The 18,959-nt window shown below is 28.2% G+C and overlaps 1 protein-coding gene across 2 annotated transcripts in view; it reads left to right on the top strand.

The window, feature by feature from the left end:
* LOC107450389 (regulatory associated protein of MTOR complex 1) overlaps positions 1-17,541 on the top strand; it is a 42,850-nt gene extending 25,309 nt beyond the window's left edge. For both annotated transcript variants that reach the window (XM_043040024.2, XM_043040023.2), the window contains 11 exons: positions 127-237; positions 693-798; positions 3,245-3,362; positions 3,765-3,889; positions 6,263-6,361; positions 8,689-8,795; positions 10,342-10,472; positions 13,850-13,939; positions 14,061-14,177; positions 14,842-14,971; positions 17,164-17,541. In XM_043040024.2, the coding sequence (XP_042895958.1) occupies positions 127-237; positions 693-798; positions 3,245-3,362; positions 3,765-3,889; positions 6,263-6,361; positions 8,689-8,795; positions 10,342-10,472; positions 13,850-13,939; positions 14,061-14,177; positions 14,842-14,971; positions 17,164-17,229 (1,200 nt within the window). In that variant the 3' untranslated portion in view covers positions 17,230-17,541. The remainder of the gene's footprint in view (positions 1-126; positions 238-692; positions 799-3,244; positions 3,363-3,764; positions 3,890-6,262; positions 6,362-8,688; positions 8,796-10,341; positions 10,473-13,849; positions 13,940-14,060; positions 14,178-14,841; positions 14,972-17,163) is intronic.
* The last annotated feature ends 1,418 nt before the right edge of the window (positions 17,542-18,959 follow it).

The following is an 18,959-nucleotide window of genomic DNA, read 5'->3' as shown; positions in this document are numbered from 1 at the left end:
TATCATGAATTTTTTTTCTTTTCATAAATTGTCTTAGATCTTCAGGATATTAAGGTCATACTGTGATTGAATTGAAATGCTTATCTTTCTCATATACTCACATATTTGCATAAATAATTTGTGCAGATTAGGGAGGGTGGTGAAGAATCTGAAGATACTCAAGAACCAAAACATCCTTTAATTGAAACACACTTTATAGCCTGGAGTTCAAAATATTTTAGTCAACCCCTTCTCAAAGTAAGTCAAATTTTATTTTTATTATATAATATTACAACAGTCATGTTTTACACTTTTTGCAGAAGATTTACTGAATTTGCTTATTTTTAAATTTCGATTTGATACAATTTTTTCTCTTTTAGTGTTAATATTTTAATTGATGATCTAACTTTTAGGGTAGTAGATTAATATTTAGAGAAAATTTTTCTACCTATGAAAATTTTTAAAAGTTTTTTTTTCTTTTTTGTTATCTTTGATAAATTTTTGTGTTTCAACAGTTCATTTTTAAATAAATTTTTTAAAAATTTAAACAATGAGTTAACTAAATATAAGCTAATTAAATATAATTTAAAATAGATTTTAAAAAAATATTTATTTAGAAACTTCTTATTTTTATGTGTCAAAAACTCATTCTTTAATCTTCATTGTAATGAGAAAAAAAACATTTTCTTATTAATTTTATTTTGTATTTATAGACTGATGAGAGTGATATGGATAGCTCTACATATTTAGAAAAAGAATGGATGTATCTTCGCAATGATACAATTCGTAAAAGTATTCTTGAAGAACGAAAAAAATTAGGTTAGTAATAGTTTTGTCTTAGCTCATAAAATCTTATTTATTTGATTACATAATATGAGTTTTAATTACTGTGTTACTAGTGTGTCCGCCAGTCGAAATCTCTGTAATGATCTACAACAAAATAGTAAAATTTTTAAAGCATATATGTACATTTTAAAAGGCAAGAATGTCTAATGCTACAATCCATGATGAAATAACTGCTCTACTAAAAAAAGTATCTTTGATTTTTTTAATTGAAACAATCTTAGTTTGAATTTTATTAATTGAAAAATTAAAAATTCTGTAACAGTAAAATTTCAATTATGTAAAATTTAAATTACCAATTGGCATTAAAAATAGAATTTTAAAAACTTGACTAAAAACTTAATGTTCTTAATAATAAAGTTTAAAATATTGTGAGAAGTTAAAAGTTTTACAAAGTAAAAAATGTCAGTTAACTTAAAAGTGTCAAACTATGTTTTAAAAAATGAAAACAAAATGTTGGGAAAACTAGAAAAAAATGTTTTGTCTGCAAGGCCAAAGTTAATCTGTGGCACCTGATTAAGGTATTATCAGGATTGAAAATTCCATTACTTGTTAGCAGACACAGTTACTTGCCTAATTTTAAAACTCTAGTGAAAATCTATCTCCTTTTCTATCAATTGAAGACAAGCAAATAACTTTAAGCAAAGTAGAGGGATTTTAGCATTGATTTCTTTGGCACTAAAGCCTAAAGAAGGCCATGGCTGTTGCAGTTATCCTCAGCATTGTACCTTAGCCAATAGCCAGGCATATCCACTCCCCCATCAGGACTTTCCAAATGTCAGACATTTACTGGGTTCCAATCTCTGTAAGTGGCCAAGACATCTCTAACAACAAACTTCTAGAGCTGTGATGGCTCAGGAGATAAGAGTGTTTGCCTCCCAGGTGACCTTTTTTTTATTTCCAGCTGTGAATGATTGATACTAATTCCGCTCCCGGCTTGCACCGACCACAGTGCTGCCATAAAGTACTAAAGCCTAAAGAAGGCCATGGCTGTTGCAGTTATCTTCAGCATTGTACCTTAGCCAATAGCCAGGCATATCCACTCCCCCATCAGGACTTGCCAAATGTCAGACATTTACTGGGTTCCAATCTCTGTAAGTGGCCAAGCTATCTCTAACAACAAACTTCTAGAGCTGTGATGGCTCAGGAGATAAGAGTGTTTGCCTCCCAGGTGACCTTTTTTTATTTCCAGCTGTGTATGATTGATACTAATTCCGCTCCCGGCTTGCACCGACCACAGTGCTGCCGTAAAATATCCTTAGTGGTAGATAGATCATAGGTTAGAATCACTTGCCATCAGGCTAATGTGAGGGGCTTTCATAGTTTTACTCTCCATGTAACGTAAATTCAGGTTAATTCCATTGAAAAGTCCTTCACAAGGGCTGGTTTGCCCCATTGCTTGATCTAAGAGTTCCCTTGTCTTCTGAGTTGGGTTCAAAATTGCAAGGCTAATGAGTTGAACACTGATAGTCGTAAATTCAGAATTGGTTGATTTGTTCAATGCCAGTTATAAAATAAAATGACAAACTTAAATTCTGTAACTGATGCTGGGCTCTGAATTTTTTGTACTGTTCATGATTGTAGAGTATTTGCCGTATATTTTTTTCCATTGTAATCGTATAAATATTTCTTAAAACTCTCCATTCAAATACCAGAAATTTATATTCTACTCCTTTGGTAAGTAACCAACACCCACAGCCATACATAATTATCCTAAGAATCAGGGTTTAATAAATATTAATTTTTGTTTATTTGAGAAGTATTAAGTATTTTTTCCCTTTATAAGCTACTGTTTGCCATTATAAAGTGACTGTTGGTTTGCAGTGTTTAAATACCTTTTAATCATCTTCTTTTTCAGTAGCAATATAGTATGTCAAATTTTCCCATACAACTGTACAACTTTAGATAAGATTTTCTAAATCATCCTGAGTTATTTATTTGTAATTCATATGTAGTTACTTCACAACAGATAGATTGCATTATTGTATCACTCATTATAGTCCAGAACTGATTGTATTTTTATTTAATTATTTCATTCTCATTTTATACAGAATGCATTTTTCAGAAATTAGTGACAGATTTAGTAATCAGGTTATTCATAAAAATGTTTAGTAGGTACATAAACCAATAAAATTCTTTTCTGAACCATCTTCTCATGTGAAAGTTTTTAGTTGTTTTCTAGTAACTTTATTTTATACTTTATAAAAACTATTTTATACACTTTCTCATTTATATCCTAAGTAAATGAATAAGTCTTTCTAATTCATGTCTAGTTATTTATGTCTCCTATATAGATTCTAGAACTTATAAATTACATTTTATATATTATTTTTCAGTTATCTTGAACTACTTGTATACTTTTGTTGTTTATTATTTTACTGTTTTTATTTGATCATTTAATGCATCATGTCACTTTTTTTAGAAAATGGTGGCAGATTTGATGAACAGATTTTCATTAATAAAAATACCAATCTTCCTACCTCAGTTAAGTTTCATCCTTATGAATCTCATATGGTTGTCACGGATAAAGATTGCTACAGGTATGAAATTTATTTAAATTATTATGGAACCCTGATAATACCTAATAAAAATAAAAAAAATCTTTGTAATCAAATTTAAACAATATCTTCTTAAAGTTTTATTTTATCTTTGAATGTAACATATAACTATTTTTGTTCAAAATTATCCTTTTTTACTTCACACAGGCTAGTTTCTTTGGATTCACCATCTATTCAAAATTCTTTTGTCTTAAAACAAAATAACAAAAATTATGAAAAAGAAAATTGCTGAATTGATTGAATTGTTATTCTATATTATATAGGGGAATTGGGTATTTTTTAAAACAAATATATGCTCTTTTTTAAAGATACATAGTTGAATTTTTATTAGTTTAATGTTGCGAAACATTTTATAATTATTGATTGTCATTTCTTTTCTTGCAGTATTTGGGACTGGGAAAAAGGATATCTATTACGATCTGAGAGTTGCAATAATCGACCAAATGTCAGAATAACAGCTTTAGATTTTCTGAATGAACATGATAATACATTGATGATGATTGGTTCAGGTAATTCTTCATATTTTTATTCATGCTAACTTCTCATATGGGTTTTACATTGATATTTTGAGGAAAAAGAACTCTAGTTCATGTAATTTAGGCTAAACAATTGATAACATTTGATTTATCACAATTTATATGATTCTGGCAAATGACTTGACAACTTCTGATATACTTTATGTTCGCAATTTATAGAAAAAGAAACTCTTTCAAAAAAAAATCTTCCTTTCATTTTATGAGCTAATTTCAATTTGTGACTACTGTGTTTCGGTTTAAGTTGGTTTCAGATTTATTGATATTTAAAAGTAAGAAATCTTTATTCCAGAAACAATATTTCGAATCATTTACTATTTATATATAAATTTTTTTTAATGAAATGAAGTTATTGATTAAAAGTATTTTTAAATAAACTATAATTAACATAAATTTTTATACAATATCATTTTGTTATTAATTAAATTAAATAATTAACAAGAGAATATTTAGTATAATATCGCCAATAAAATATTTTTAAAAAAATTTAAAAAGTAAATGAATAAAACTTTATCCTTCATAAATAAAAACAAATTTTTTTGATATAAAGAATCAACAGTGCAGATATTCAGATTTTTATAAAAGCATTGGAAAAACAAGGAGATTGGAAAGAAAAATATATCCTATTTAATAAAGCAAAACTATATTACTAAATTATTAACGTCTGCAAGTGTTTCTTTCAAATATTATTAATATTCAACTTAAATCTTATTCATAATTGATTATTCTAACTGAAGTTCATTTTTCTTTAACAGTATAAAGTTATGATATGCTAAAAAAAAAATATGGATTTTTTATAGATACATTTCTTTCTTGACGTTATGCAAGAAAAGGCATTTGAGTTTGTTGCCTTATCCTATTTCAACCAAATTTTACCGCACTGTCCTAATTGACACGTCCTGCATTGATGGTTGCGGTTATTTCACACAATGTTACTTGTCTGTTAACGCTGACATCGGTCATTGAGCGCTGGTTCTTGGTCACAATGTTGTCCATGGGGAAAGTTATGCCTGAAATTAGGTTTTTTTGACACATTCTTGACACTGTGGATCTGGGAATGTTGAATTCCTTCACAATTTCCAAAATAGAATATTCCAGCCATCTTCCACCAACTACCATTCTAGGTTCAAAGTCTGTTAGTTCTCCTCTTGCGGTCATAATTACATGAGAAACATTTTCTGATAACATATATATTATATATATATAAAGGAAAAGACATTTGTTTATTTTGATTAGGGTCTAAAAAATAGATAGTTTTATAAAACAAGCAGCCAAATATTGGATTTTATATTATGTACTCATGTATATAGATTTATACACTATCTATATAGATTTTTTATATTTATCATGTTTGTTTAATATCAATTTATTTAGAGAGCATGCAATTTTCAAGATAATCGCTCTTCTGATGTTCCCTCCTTAACCTGGGGAAACATGTGTGGTTTCATTTTATGATCCCATGCCTTCTATATAAGTTCTTATTGCTAGAAAACTAGTCATTAATGGCTGACTTTTTCATCCTTGCCTTATGAATATTTTAAAGATATTCCGGGATTTTCCTTCCCATATAGACGTTTTATCAGTTACTGGGGCCGTAGAATGATGCTGCGCATCTTTCTGTTCTTTCTACAAAGCATTTTATTTCTTTTGGCTGATGAGTTCAATATATTATCTTTTGTTTCCAGTTAAAGTGATATCTACTTGCTTACAATATCCGTGAGAGATTTGCCACAATGAGTACAAGAACTGCTTTGCTATCTAACAAAAATCAACTAACTGTGTATAAAACCTGACAACTTTACTTAATTGGCTATAAAAATCAAAGACCTTGCAATTTCACTAATTTGATTTTCAATGCCAGTAAACTGGTGGTTAATCCTAGTTTGAATCATGAACTAAAGTTCAAATATTAACCAACTGTTACCTGGATTCACAGAACTATAAACTTCTTAATTATAAAGTTAATAACTTCTTCAAAAGGAAATTTTGTTAGAGACATTGAAAACTGTTGTAACAAGCAATTTGTAGAAGAAAAAAAAATTTTGCAAGAGGCATATAATTTCTGTCTGTAATTATTGTCTCCAAGAAAACAAAATATTAATAAAAATTATAAATACATTCCTGTTAGCATTAAAACAAAGACACATTCAACCATGTTAAAAATGTTTTTGAGATATCAAAATTTTTTATTTATTTATTTTAACACTTGTGTCACAAATATCACACAGGATGTTATTCAACATTGAGCAAACAACCTTCTGGTGACTAGTATTAAAAACATTTATTTACCAGTGTTAGAAAATATTAAATTGTTTATTATTTTAATAAATTATAATGAAACATTTTCAGATGATGGAACTGTGAAAATTTGGAAAAATTATACTGACTGTGATTCTCAACTCATCTCTGCCTTTCAGATCATACAAGAGCTCTTGCCCTCAACTAGAGGTAAAAATAGTTCATACTTTGTGAGAATAAAATTTTCATAATTAAGCTAATTTATTTTAAACTTTTGTCTCTTAAAATTATTGAGAAGAAAAAATTTTTGTTTCTGAACCATATATAAATAAATTCTTCTATATATATGAAATCTTATAATTAAAATTTTATGACATAATTTGATTTGCACTGAAATATATTTTTTAACTCTATCTGATGTCTGGGGAATTTAAAATTTCAAAAACCATATACAGTGTAACGTCCCATATCCGGACTTCCCTTTCCCGGAAGGGTCGATTTCCTGGACACTTTTTAACAATCAAAATAAACAAACATCTCTCCATCTTCCCCTTTCCAAAAAAAAAAAAAAAAAATCTTTTGACAAATTTTCTCTTTTTCTAGCTTGCACTGAACCTCTGATTTATGCATAGAACCCATAAATCACCAGAAAGGGGAAGTGAAGATNTACATTTTATGCAATCGATGTTATTTACACGTCGATGAGCTTTACTATAGTAAATTGTATTTTCTTTAATGTATTTTTACAGTGAGAAAATTTGCCAAATTTCTTAGTTACAGGGGTGTTTATAAATGATGTCACATTTTTAACCCCCTTCTCTCTTTTGTCACTACATGTCACATTTCACCTTTCCTCTTTTGTCACGTGTTTTGCTATTTTACATAAAGTTTTACTGACAGTTCATAAACAAGACATTTGTAATAGACCAAATGACATTTATCTACATAACTAAAATAATGATTACTTGTGTACTTATTTTTATGAAAATAATATTAAAGTATTTAATACGCTGATACTAAGTGTTTTTACAAAATGTGCATTGTCACACTTCTTTTTACCTTATCCCTCACCCTTGTCACAAACTGTCACAGTGTCATCAACCCCTTCCCTCTCCTCCAAACATGACATTAAATATTTTTATTTTAACCAAAATGTTCGTTGTGACACATCTTGTTATATTAACATTTTTGGTTAAAATAAAAATATTTAATGTCATGTCATTTTGGTTAAACGCCAATAAATTGGTGACCATTGGTTAAACACATCTTGTTTAACCAAAATGTGCATTGTTGTACTTCTTGTTACCTTATCCCTCACCCTTGTCATAAACTGTCACGGTGTCAGCAACCCTCTCCTTATTCTCCAAGTATGACATTAAATATTTTTATTTTGACCAAAATGTGCATTGTCACACTTCTTGTTAACCCATCCCTCACAATTGTCACAACTTCTCTTCTTCAAGCGTGATGTCAGTTATGGCCAGCCCCTATTCATATTCTTAATTTTTCTGTAGTATAACTGATTCAAGCTCCTTTCTTATTAAACTGAAGCTCTTCAATTAATCAACTCCCATATGGGTAGGCTAACTGTAAATGATGTTCCTCTTCCTTTTAAGTAAATAGAGGTTAGATTTACTTAAAGTAATGCACATACCACCTTGCCATAATGCACCTAGCCAAGTTTTTCAGGACTCTATCTTTTAACAACCATGATAGGAGTGCCACATAATTTTGACATTAGTCAGGTGACATGAGCAAAACCTGTGCCGAGGACTTTAAGTCACAACAGATTTCACACGCACTTTGCTGCACACACGTGTCGGTTGTTTTGTTGACAGCCAGGATCTAATTCACGCCCTCCACCAGCTCTTCCCTAATGGTGTGAGCGATGCTTTAACCAACTGTGACACTGGAGTTCTCAAAAAGTTATCTATGAAAACTAGCTTGTTTCAATGCTTGATCCTTGATCTTCTGTCTTCTGACTTATTTTAAAAATTACAAGGCTACAGAACTGAACACTGGCTACTGCAAATACAATAGGGTGGCTCAACCCAGTTTTAAGTTTTTTTTCCTTGTAATACAGGTACTAAGTTTAATAAATTAAACAAAAAATATTTAACAGAATAAAAAAAAACAGCTTTTTTTGTTTAATTTTAAAAAATGGTTCTAACTGGGCCAGGAATGGGATACTTTCTGCGTTCAAAAGAATATCTAAATTTTACTTGCATGTTCAAAGAGTGTTTTAGAATTTTTTTTCTTAGCTTTCTTGAAATTTTCTATTTGAAACTATGGCTTCTTAAAAAGCTATTTAAATTTGACTGTCAACTAAAACATAAATTGTGTAAAATTTAGATTGTATTTTTAAAATGGTAATTTCTAATTACGATGTGTTTTCTTCATTATATTCATACCTAGCAGAATATGGTATTTATAAGGTCATTTTGCACATTATTTTTAATATTTTTGTTCAATTTCTTTTAAATTGAAAATTAATAGCTAATAATGTTATTTTATTTTTATTAAATCATTTTTTTAAGGATCTGGTTTGATACTACAATGGGAACAACAATCTCAAAAATTGTTGGCCTCTGGTGATGTGAGACATATTAGAATTTGGGATGCAGAGAAAGAAACTAAAATTCAGGTATTCAACTTTGGTTAAAATTAATTCAATGTCACTTGTTTACATTCACAAAAGAGTTTGTTTTACCTGTAAAAAACTTCTTAAAACTCTTTCAATTAAATTAAAGATAGTAAATATATTAATAAAAAAAATTTGCAATGAAAAAAACTGAAAATGACAAGTTATATTTCATACTTCTTTCATGACTCTAGCATGTACACTATCGCAGCAATTCTCAAAAAATGTGCTCCATATAACCCTAGGATTTCATGATAGGGCTACAGGGATCCCAAAAGTTAGGACTTTTTTTAACCTGTAATGATTTTTGAATCTTGTAATTATATGTATATTGAACCGATATTATTGCTTACTTACTTTTTAATATTCTGATTACTTTTTAATATTCTGATAAATATTCTGATTAATTCTATAAATTTAAAATTCCATTTGTATTTACCACCTAACTGTTCAATCCGAAATAAAATGGCTAACTTCAACTATGAAAAAATATGCTATCTTGATAACCATTCTCAACATCTATAAAAGTTCTTTTTTATTTTCCTTTCAACAAAATTCAGAGTTAAGATTATTTATTCTTAATCAGCTTATGACTGCTCCAAAAATAAACTAGACTAGATGTTGTTGCAGACTTCGAATTCAACTGTCTGACATGAAAGCTAATTTTAAGATGATTATTAATAAAACAATGAAAAAATTTCATTCTTCGCTTTAAATCTTTTCAAAATAATTGGCAACCTTTCTTTGGTCAATAAGTTCACATCTGCTTATAAACTATTGGATTCAACCATNAAAAAAAAAAAAAAAAAAAAAAAAAAAAAAAAAAAAAAAAAAAAAAAAAAAAAAAAAAAAAAAAAAAAAAAAAAAAAAAAAAAAAAAAAAAAAAAAAATAGAGAACTACCTGTTGATGGTTCATCAAGTTTCCATAGCAAAATTTTCAATGTTTTAAAATTAGCTGACTTATATCTCCTTTATTCAAAACAGTATACTTTTTCATTTAAAAAAAATATCAGTTATCTTTTTTTTAAATATTAATGATATGATGAATTTTCCAGAATCCTAACTCGAGATGAAATTGTCTAAAATAAACAAATTATGATTTAAAAAAAACTACTTATGAACAGTGAGAATGGTTATCAGAGATATATAATTCTTTATTCTTGAGTTTTATTATTTTATTTTGAATTGAGAAACACTGATGCAATTATTTATAAATTCATATGCCTTTTTTAATATCTTTTAATTAAGAAATGTATTTTTTCAAATTTTTCTATTGCTTTTATCATAAAATAATTTAATAAAAATAAATTAAATATTTAACAAATTATAGATTATGGATTGAATGCAAACTGCAAACATAGTCATAGGTTTCAAAAATCATTACAGGTTTTAAAAAAATAAAGAGCTCTAACTTTAGGAACCCGGCTATCAATTCCATGGAACCCTAGGGTTTCACAGAATACCTTTTGGGAACTGCCAGTTTAAGGCACTAGTTGAGTACATTATTTTTCAAACAGATAAGTAAAATTTACTTTTTTATTTTTTGCAGGACATTCCTACAGGAGCTGACAGTTGCTTAACCTGTTTAACATCCACACCTGAACACCCCAGTTTAATTGCAGCTGGTTGTGGAGATGGCACAGTGCGAGTTTTTGACAGGAGGATGCCTCAAAATGAATGGTAAGCTTTTACATGTTTTAAATATTACAATGATTGATTGAGTTCTGTATCTAATATACTTTAACTTTGTTAGTGAGAAATAAACTTTGAACTAATAAACTTTGCTAATAAACTTTGTTAGTGAGAAAATGTGCTGATCTACTTTTAGATTTTTATTTCAATGTGCGCTGATCTGCTTTTAGATTTTTATTTCGACTCTCCTTCAGTAGTTGCCTGATATAAAACACATTAAATTAAGTACAACCCTCATTATAATAACCCTTCTATTATAACGCTCGATACATAAAGCCCCGTTTGCTACTCTAACGATGCAATGTTATTTTAATGCTTATTAATACATAAGCACTTTATTCTAATATAGCAATCGAAATTTAGTCATTTAATTTTTTAAAAAAGTTTCTAAGCAATTATTTAAACCATTATTTTCTTTGATGTTTCTACAGAATAAATGCAAAACACCTTGAATCCCATTAAAATTAAGGAAGAGACATGACCCCCTAAATTCTTATCTTAAGTCCTACTTGTCCTAGGTGGTTGTAATTTATGATCATAATCTGCGTAACTTTATTTATTGAGGATACATTAAATTTCTAAATCTGTATTTTTCTTGTTTGAAAATTGTATTCACTTTTTTAGTCTCCTTGTATCTTTTATTTTCAAGTTAAAACATATAGTCTGTTGTTATTTTGATTTATGTAATTTATCAAAAACAGAGGCACCAAGCCAGCATATTATTTTTTGAAGTATTTTTCACCTATTTTAGGTATGTAATGATATAGAAAACTGCTTTATTTCCAATTTTTCTGTTAGTAATCAAATTTTTATCAGGCATGTGATACCGCTAATTTGTGGAATTCTGCGAATCTCAAGACATTTGATTCGTGATCTTCCGCAAATAAATAATTTATATTCGGACAAAATTTTCTCGGAGTTCGGCTTATCTAAAATTTGATTATGCAAAATCTCATCAGCGAGGCATTTATTCCACTCTTACCTGCACAATCTTTTTGTTTTCCTTCCTAAGTTCTCATCAAGACACAGTAAAAACTTTTTTAGGCAGATTTGATAGAAGAAAGGACAACTTCAAATGAACGAGAATTCGAGAAAAAATTACATACCAATTTTGGCTGGAACTAATTAACTACTGAGTCAAACACCAAAGTATTAAATTGGTAATCTTAAAAGTAATTCCAAAATGGAAAACATTTAAAAGATTCTTCTTTTTAAAAAATAGTGTTTTTTCTTATTTTTTTAAACTTATATTTTAATGAATAGCAAATTCCAATTTGTAACTAGCAAATTCCAATTTGTAACAGAAGAGCTATTCAATCAATGCGATATATTTCCCTCTTTTTTTATTAGGTTACACTTAGATTGAATTAACTTTGAATATATTACAACATTAAAATATCAAATCACGCATTTCAGTTATCGCTTTCCACCGCATTCGATACCATCCGTGTCTAGATCTTTTTCTTTTTTTTCAGTTGCAGTTCATGCAATTTAGTTTCTCCCGTATTATTATGACATGCAAAATTTGAATTGTGCTTTTGAGTAATCACTTTTTGATGCACTCAATTTGCTTCAATACCATCGTAAATCCATGCGAATTTTTTATTGTTTCATCGGCTATTATAACTATTAATTTGCTCAATGTTTTGAATTCCTATATTTTTTATACATTATTATTACCACAAGCAAAATTGAACTTTTGTATTTATTAGTTACTTCTTAATGTGGCGATATCACTGTTTCTACCATAAACGTTTTCAGTTATTGCTACTGATATCTACATAGTTTTTAAATACCGATATTTTCATATGATATTATTAAGAAACGAGAAAATCTAATCACAAATTTAAGTAATTTTTACACACTTGATTTGTGCTATATGCATGCACTGATTCTGTCGGGGGGGGGGGGCTCGGCAGNTCTCGTCAGTTTTTTCTATTGATTTTCACATAATTGTTTAAAATTCTGATATTATTATGATACAGGAAATTCAAATCGCGCACCTGAGAATTCATTATAAGACATGATAATTCTGTCCTTTTCTTCAATCAATTTTTTGGCAGGTATCACTACTTAGTTTTGCCTTTTTTTTAAAATCTCAAAACGTACATTTAATTAACTCTTTTTTGACTACCTTTTTTTGTGTGGTTTCATTATAAATGCAAATCATTTATTTTTTTCCAGTTAGTATTACCATAATTTTCATGGTTTTTAGATATTTATTTTTCTACTTTTTTTTTAATGTGATGATTTGCAAAGCACAAAAAAAAAATAATGTTTTACAATCTATATTCTTTTAAAAGAAAAAACTTTTTTGGTTGCAAAATTTTTTTCTTTCTCCCTTTAAATTTTGTAAAAGTTACTTTTGCGCATAAAAATGACAGTCTTTTAAATTTACAAAAAGTACCAAAATAAATACAAAAAAAAAGTAAATACATTAAAATATAATTTCTGGTAATATCTTCCAACAATCACATGTAAAGTAAAGCATTGTTTTGTTAAAATTGGCCAAGTATTTTTTTTTAGCCTTGAGTTAATATTTACGGTATATTTGTGCACTCATGTTACAACGTCCTTTTTTCCATGGACAACAGAAGTGTCGTTTTATTGAGCATCAACGTATACAACATGATATAATTCTATATTTGTTATAATAAAACATACTGTTCCTTATTAACGATATAATAAATCATAGAGTTGGTTGTGAAAAGCATTTAATTAATTATTTTAATTTGTATATATATTAATTGCTTATGAACTTAATGTTTTAGTTGTTGTAAAAAGAAAGAAAAATGATTTCTTCATAGCTACCAACTCTACTGGTTTTTGGTAGTTTTTCTTAGTCTCCTGCTTTTATCTAAAATTTTCCTGTTATTACAAATTTTAGAAAATTCCTTAAAATTTGGAGAGAAAAATGTCCTACAAAAATAGATATTTTTTTTGTTTATTTCTTGTGTGAGTTTTTTAAATACAAAAGTTACTGGTAAATAAGCCTTGTGTCAATTTAAAGCTTTGTTCTTCTAAATTCTCTGGGGGAAAAAATTGAGCTATTTTTTTTAGGAAAAATAAATGAATAAAATTATAAAATATCGTAATTATCTAAAATGAATGAAATATCTCTTACTGTTCAATATTATGAAATCAAAAACATAAGGAAAAATTTTATTTTCAAATTAATTTAAATCTATAGTTACTAGTGTTATGAAGTTTTTGTGTTCTATTGACTTAAAAAAATCCTGTTTTAAATACTTCAATAGTTACCATAAAATTTATACCATTTCGTAAAATCTATTCTGGTGTTTTTCCTTTTCATGTTGGCCACTATGTTTCTTCATATCCAGTAACATTTATTTATTTTTTTATAGCTGTCTACATGTATATCAAGAGCATTCAGGATGGGTTGTTAATGTGAAACTTCAAAATAAGCAAAATTTTGGTCAGATAATCAGCGGAAGGTGAGTTATAATTAATTCTTTCTTATCCACACTTAATCTTTTTTAAAGTTTTATTACTATCATTAACACAATAAATTAAATCAAAATAAATTTGTTTATACTTTTTTTGTGTACATTTTAGTGTCGCTGGAGATGTAAAATTCTGGGATTTGAGGCATTCCAATAGTATCAGAAGCATACCTCCTGCTCATGGCATGACTGCAATGTCTGTTCATCAATCCCTCGATTTAATTGCTTGGTTAGTTTATTTTTTATTAATACAAAATACTGTTCTAGCAATACCAGGTAGTACATTTAATTAACCTTTGCTGATCTAGTAACTCTTGAAAATATCATATGAATAGCATACCCATTTTATGTATTTTGCAGTAAAAATTTCATAAACAAGTTCTCTTTTGGAATGCTCTTCAATTTTGACATTGGATTTATCATGATGACTTCATCGTTAAACATTGTTCCTTTTATAGAGTGGTTCCTAAAATTCTCCCACATTATTTTCTTGTTTTTTTTTTTTTTTTTTTGCTGCTAATTTTTAATTTTAGACCTGACTAAAAATTTAAAATTTCTAAAGTTTTAGTCCATGTAAATTTTAGTTTTTACACACTTTTTTTTATCATATTACTTAATACATTTTGATTCTTTATTTTTTTTAAGAAAAACTCGTGAAATGTGAAAAATTTAGTTTCAAAAAATTTCTGCATTAAAATATGTAAAAAAAAATATAGAGAGAAGAAGCAATTAAAAAGTTTAACATATTTCTTAAAACAATTAAATACGTCAGATGTGATAAATGGTCATCAATATGTCAAATTTAATGTTGTCTTATTACAACTGTCTGAACCCTTTTATTTTTAACACAAAAAGAATTAAACATATAAATAGTTTATCACATTTTCTTTTAGTGGTGCTGCAAGTGGAGGTGCTACTGTCTTTAATCAGAGTGGTGACACGATTAGCATGATAAAATACCATGATGGTTTTATGGGAAACAAAATAGGACCTATAAGCTGTTTAGTCTTTCATCCTTATAAGGTAGGATTTCACTAAGTGTTATTTTGAAAATATGTATAGCGCGCATTTAAATCATTACATAAATTTCTATGATTAAATAAATTGTCTACTGTTTAAATTGATTACAATGTGATGTGAGAATGACTGTCTGTTCGATTAAATTATTGATAATTTCTCCAGTTATGCTTGGTAATTATAGAAGTTTTTTTTTAATCTAATTTATTGGGTTTTACAAAAACTGAAAAACTAAAGGGGTACAAAGTACTTTACTTTAAAGATAATTAGGCTAACATGAAAATGTCACTATCAAGTGTAACATAAAATCTTGATATCCCTCAAAGCTTTTTTATGGATTTTTGAAAGCACAGAATTTAGGATGATAGATTGATTCAGGCTACCATTTTCTGTCTCGAATATGGTATCTTATAGGCATTCAATCTTAAGGAATATTCTCTAAGTTAAATTTTTAACACAACCCTTTATATCTGAAACAGAGGAGGCAAACACATATCTTCATTATTTTGAAAAAAAATAACAATAACTTTGATTATCTAGTTTTCTTGTGGATGTAAATGGTTAAAATTCCTAGAATTTTTTCCTCACTAAATAAATATGGTCTAGAGCAGCGGTTCCCAATTTTTTTTCCACTACCTAACCCTGAGTGATCAAACTTATTTTGGGGTAACTCTAGCCGTTAAAAAAAGTTTATTAGTAGGCGTGAATATAATTTTAAAAAAACATTAAATTGATATAGAAACATTTGATGCAAAGAGTGATTTCTTTCGTTGTTTCATAAATAACAGTCTTAAAATTAGCTTTTATATTAAGCAGTTCAATTTGTAAGTCTGCCACAGCTTTTAGTCCATTAGTTTTTGTCGTATGCAGAGATCAAATTGAATAAAATAAGTTGAATTATGGTTTTTGATGAAGAACTGTTGTAAATAAAAATAAATAATAATAGAAAAATAATTCGTAATTCTAGAATTTGGTATTTTATTTTGATTTTTTAAATTCGATGAGAAATACTGATGCAATCATTTGTAAATGCATATTATCTTAGTAATTTATGCAAAATATTGTAGTTGGGGAAAAAAATTTAAATATATATTTTAGTGTCTGCTATTTCTTTTTATTGGCATTTTACTTAAATAATTTCTTATTAATAACCTAATAATTAAAAAAATAATGAATTATTGGTTGAAGGCAAACCTGTTACAGATTTCAAAAATCATTACCAGAAAAATCCAAATAGTAATAATATATAGTAGTAATAATATAACTCATGGAACCCCTGTGACATTTCCATGGAGCCCTGGAGAAAACAATATGGGAACCACAGATTTAGAGCCCCTATCTCTGATTCGTCTTGGAAATAAACCTGCTCTGACTCATTCTATACCGTAAAGTAAATTTCTTCTAGAAAAAGTAAGCTTTAGGTTCTTTTTTTGGTGAAAACTCTTATCTTTATATTTGCAACTTGACCAAAAAAGAGATCTACTCAATTATTAATTAAAATTAATAATTGAGTTCAAGATTTCTTTAATCAAATAATTTTAGCTGTTTATTGGAATTGATCAATTTTAAAATCAGATGAAAGATGAATCAATTATAGTAAAACTCTGAAAATTCACCTTACATAATTCGTGAGAGCATTTGCATAAATTATAAATAAGCATGGGACCCCCGAATTCATCATCATAAAAATTTGTTAATATAAAATTGTTGAGTTTCTTTTTCATAGAATGACCGAATTCCCAAATAAATTCAAACTATGAATCCTGCAGTTAAAGCTATATGCCTGAACTATATATATATAACTAGTCTTATACTATATAACTATGTCCCTGCAAAAATTGAAACTATAGAATTTTGCTATTTCTACTATCATTTATTAAAATAAAAAAGATGTCCGATCAAAAATCTATACTTTTCAATTCTTAAAATCTTTTCTTTCTTTTTTTTAATCCACGTTTGCATTCTTAGTAAAGTGGATGTTCTGAACTCACAAAAATCTAAAAATTAGAACAAATTAAAAAAAAAATTAAGAATATTAGGACTGCTGAACAACTTCGAACCCTGTATAATGAAGTTCTACTGTGTATTATTTCTTTTTATAATTGATGTTTGAAAGATAATAAGAAATCATTTTGTATGTATTTTATGTTTTTACTATACTTAAAATCAACTTTACTTTCAACAAAATTCTTTTTCAGGCTAGCCTAGCAGCTGGAAGCACTGATTTCCTAATATCTGTATATTCTGTAAATAGGAAGCATTAGAGAAATCAATCAAGACAATCTTTTTTTCCCCTTCCTTATTGCATAAGCTAGTCAAGATTCTAGTTATGCTTGTGCAATTTGTGAATTCTGCCAATGTGTCTTATTGTTATATATTTGTACAGACTGTTCATTTTGTGATCATACGACATTCGTCACGTGCCATTTATAAGCACCATGAAAATTATTTAAGAAAATGTATATTTTTATAAATATGTTCCTTTTCCTAAATTCTGTTACCAATATGTATATGAAAGACTTATTTTATCTTTAATGATTATATAAGCATAAAATAAATCTATAAACTAAAATGAACCATATGGTTGTGTCTCTTAACATCTGTGCTTTCTTTATTGTACAACACTTTCAATAAAGTGGAATAATCTCCACAAATAAATGAAAATATGGAATGATAGAGAAAACTTCAACAATGGTGCAATATGTTCAATATTTAATTTAACCTATCATGATGCAAAAATTTAAATTGTGTTATTAATATATCTTTATTGTTATTTATTTATTATTATTATTGTATAGTTAATAATCTGTCAGTGGAAGAAAATAAATTTTTGTGAAATTTTATTACTCAAAAACTATTTAACAGATTTTATTTTAGTGTTATTTAAAAGTTTGCTCAGAATTGATTTTTTTTTTTAATTATTTTTTACATGGAATAATTTTTATGATAGATAGGTACTTTATTTACGTCGCACTAGAGCTGCCCAATGGGCTATTGGCGACTGTGTGGGAAACATCCCTGAGGATGATCTAAAGACATGCCATCACAATTTTGATTCTCTGCAGAAGGGATGGCTCTCCTGCTGTGGTAGCTCGACGACCTGCTCCAAGTCTACCACTTTACTGTAGATTAGTTTAATGAGGACTGATACCGCGCACATTCGGTCCCTACGCAGGCTGATCAAAGTGGTCACCCAGCCGCTTACTGACCGCAGCCAGTGATGCTTGACTTCGTTGTTCTACTGAGAACCATGTCTTAAAGATTAGTCCACTGCAGGGCGAATGAATTGTAAAAGCTTTGAATAGAACAATGTGAAAACCACACTTTTGCATAATATGTGATGAAAATCGACATGGTAAAGAAAAAAAATCTAATTTTTGAAAAAGGAAAATTAAAAACACTCAATAAAATAGCACCTTTAAGGTCTTCTAAAAAACGAAATTGAGCACCTTTAAGTACTTTTTAAGAACGCTTTAAAAAGTCTGGCATTAGATCAGAATAAGCCAGTTACTGCAATGGTTATGACAAAAAGATTGTTCATGTAAGAGATTGTTCATGTCAAGAAAAGAGTTCTCTTGTCAGAAACTAGTTATTTTGCAGGGATGAGATTCTTCCGCGGATTCGCGGATTTCCGCTTTTTTTCAGATTTTTCCATTTTTCCCGCTAATTTCCGCTGAAATTTTTTTTTGCCCAAGTTAAAATGTTTTATGAGGAATTTAATTTTCCGCGGTGGGAAATTGAAGTTCCTTTTCCTCCCTCTGAAGTTTCTCTAAAAATCATTTCCTTGGGATAAAACTGGTTGACCTTTATACAGGGATGAGATTTTTTTTGTCTCTCGAATTTCAGCCTTTTTATCAAAAACTCCGATTCTCTAAAAGTTTCGTTTTTTTAAATAAATATCCCGTTTTTTTTAAATTCAGTCATTGAAGTAAAATAATTATATTTATTTACGATTTTCAAAGATAAACAGAAAATTCAATCTACGCCCTAGCTG

The sequence above is a fragment of the Parasteatoda tepidariorum genome, chromosome 4 (assembly GCF_043381705.1).
Source record: "Parasteatoda tepidariorum isolate YZ-2023 chromosome 4, CAS_Ptep_4.0, whole genome shotgun sequence".
Lineage (NCBI taxonomy): Eukaryota > Metazoa > Arthropoda > Arachnida > Araneae > Theridiidae > Parasteatoda > Parasteatoda tepidariorum.
This window is presented reverse-complemented; position numbering and strand designations above follow the sequence as displayed.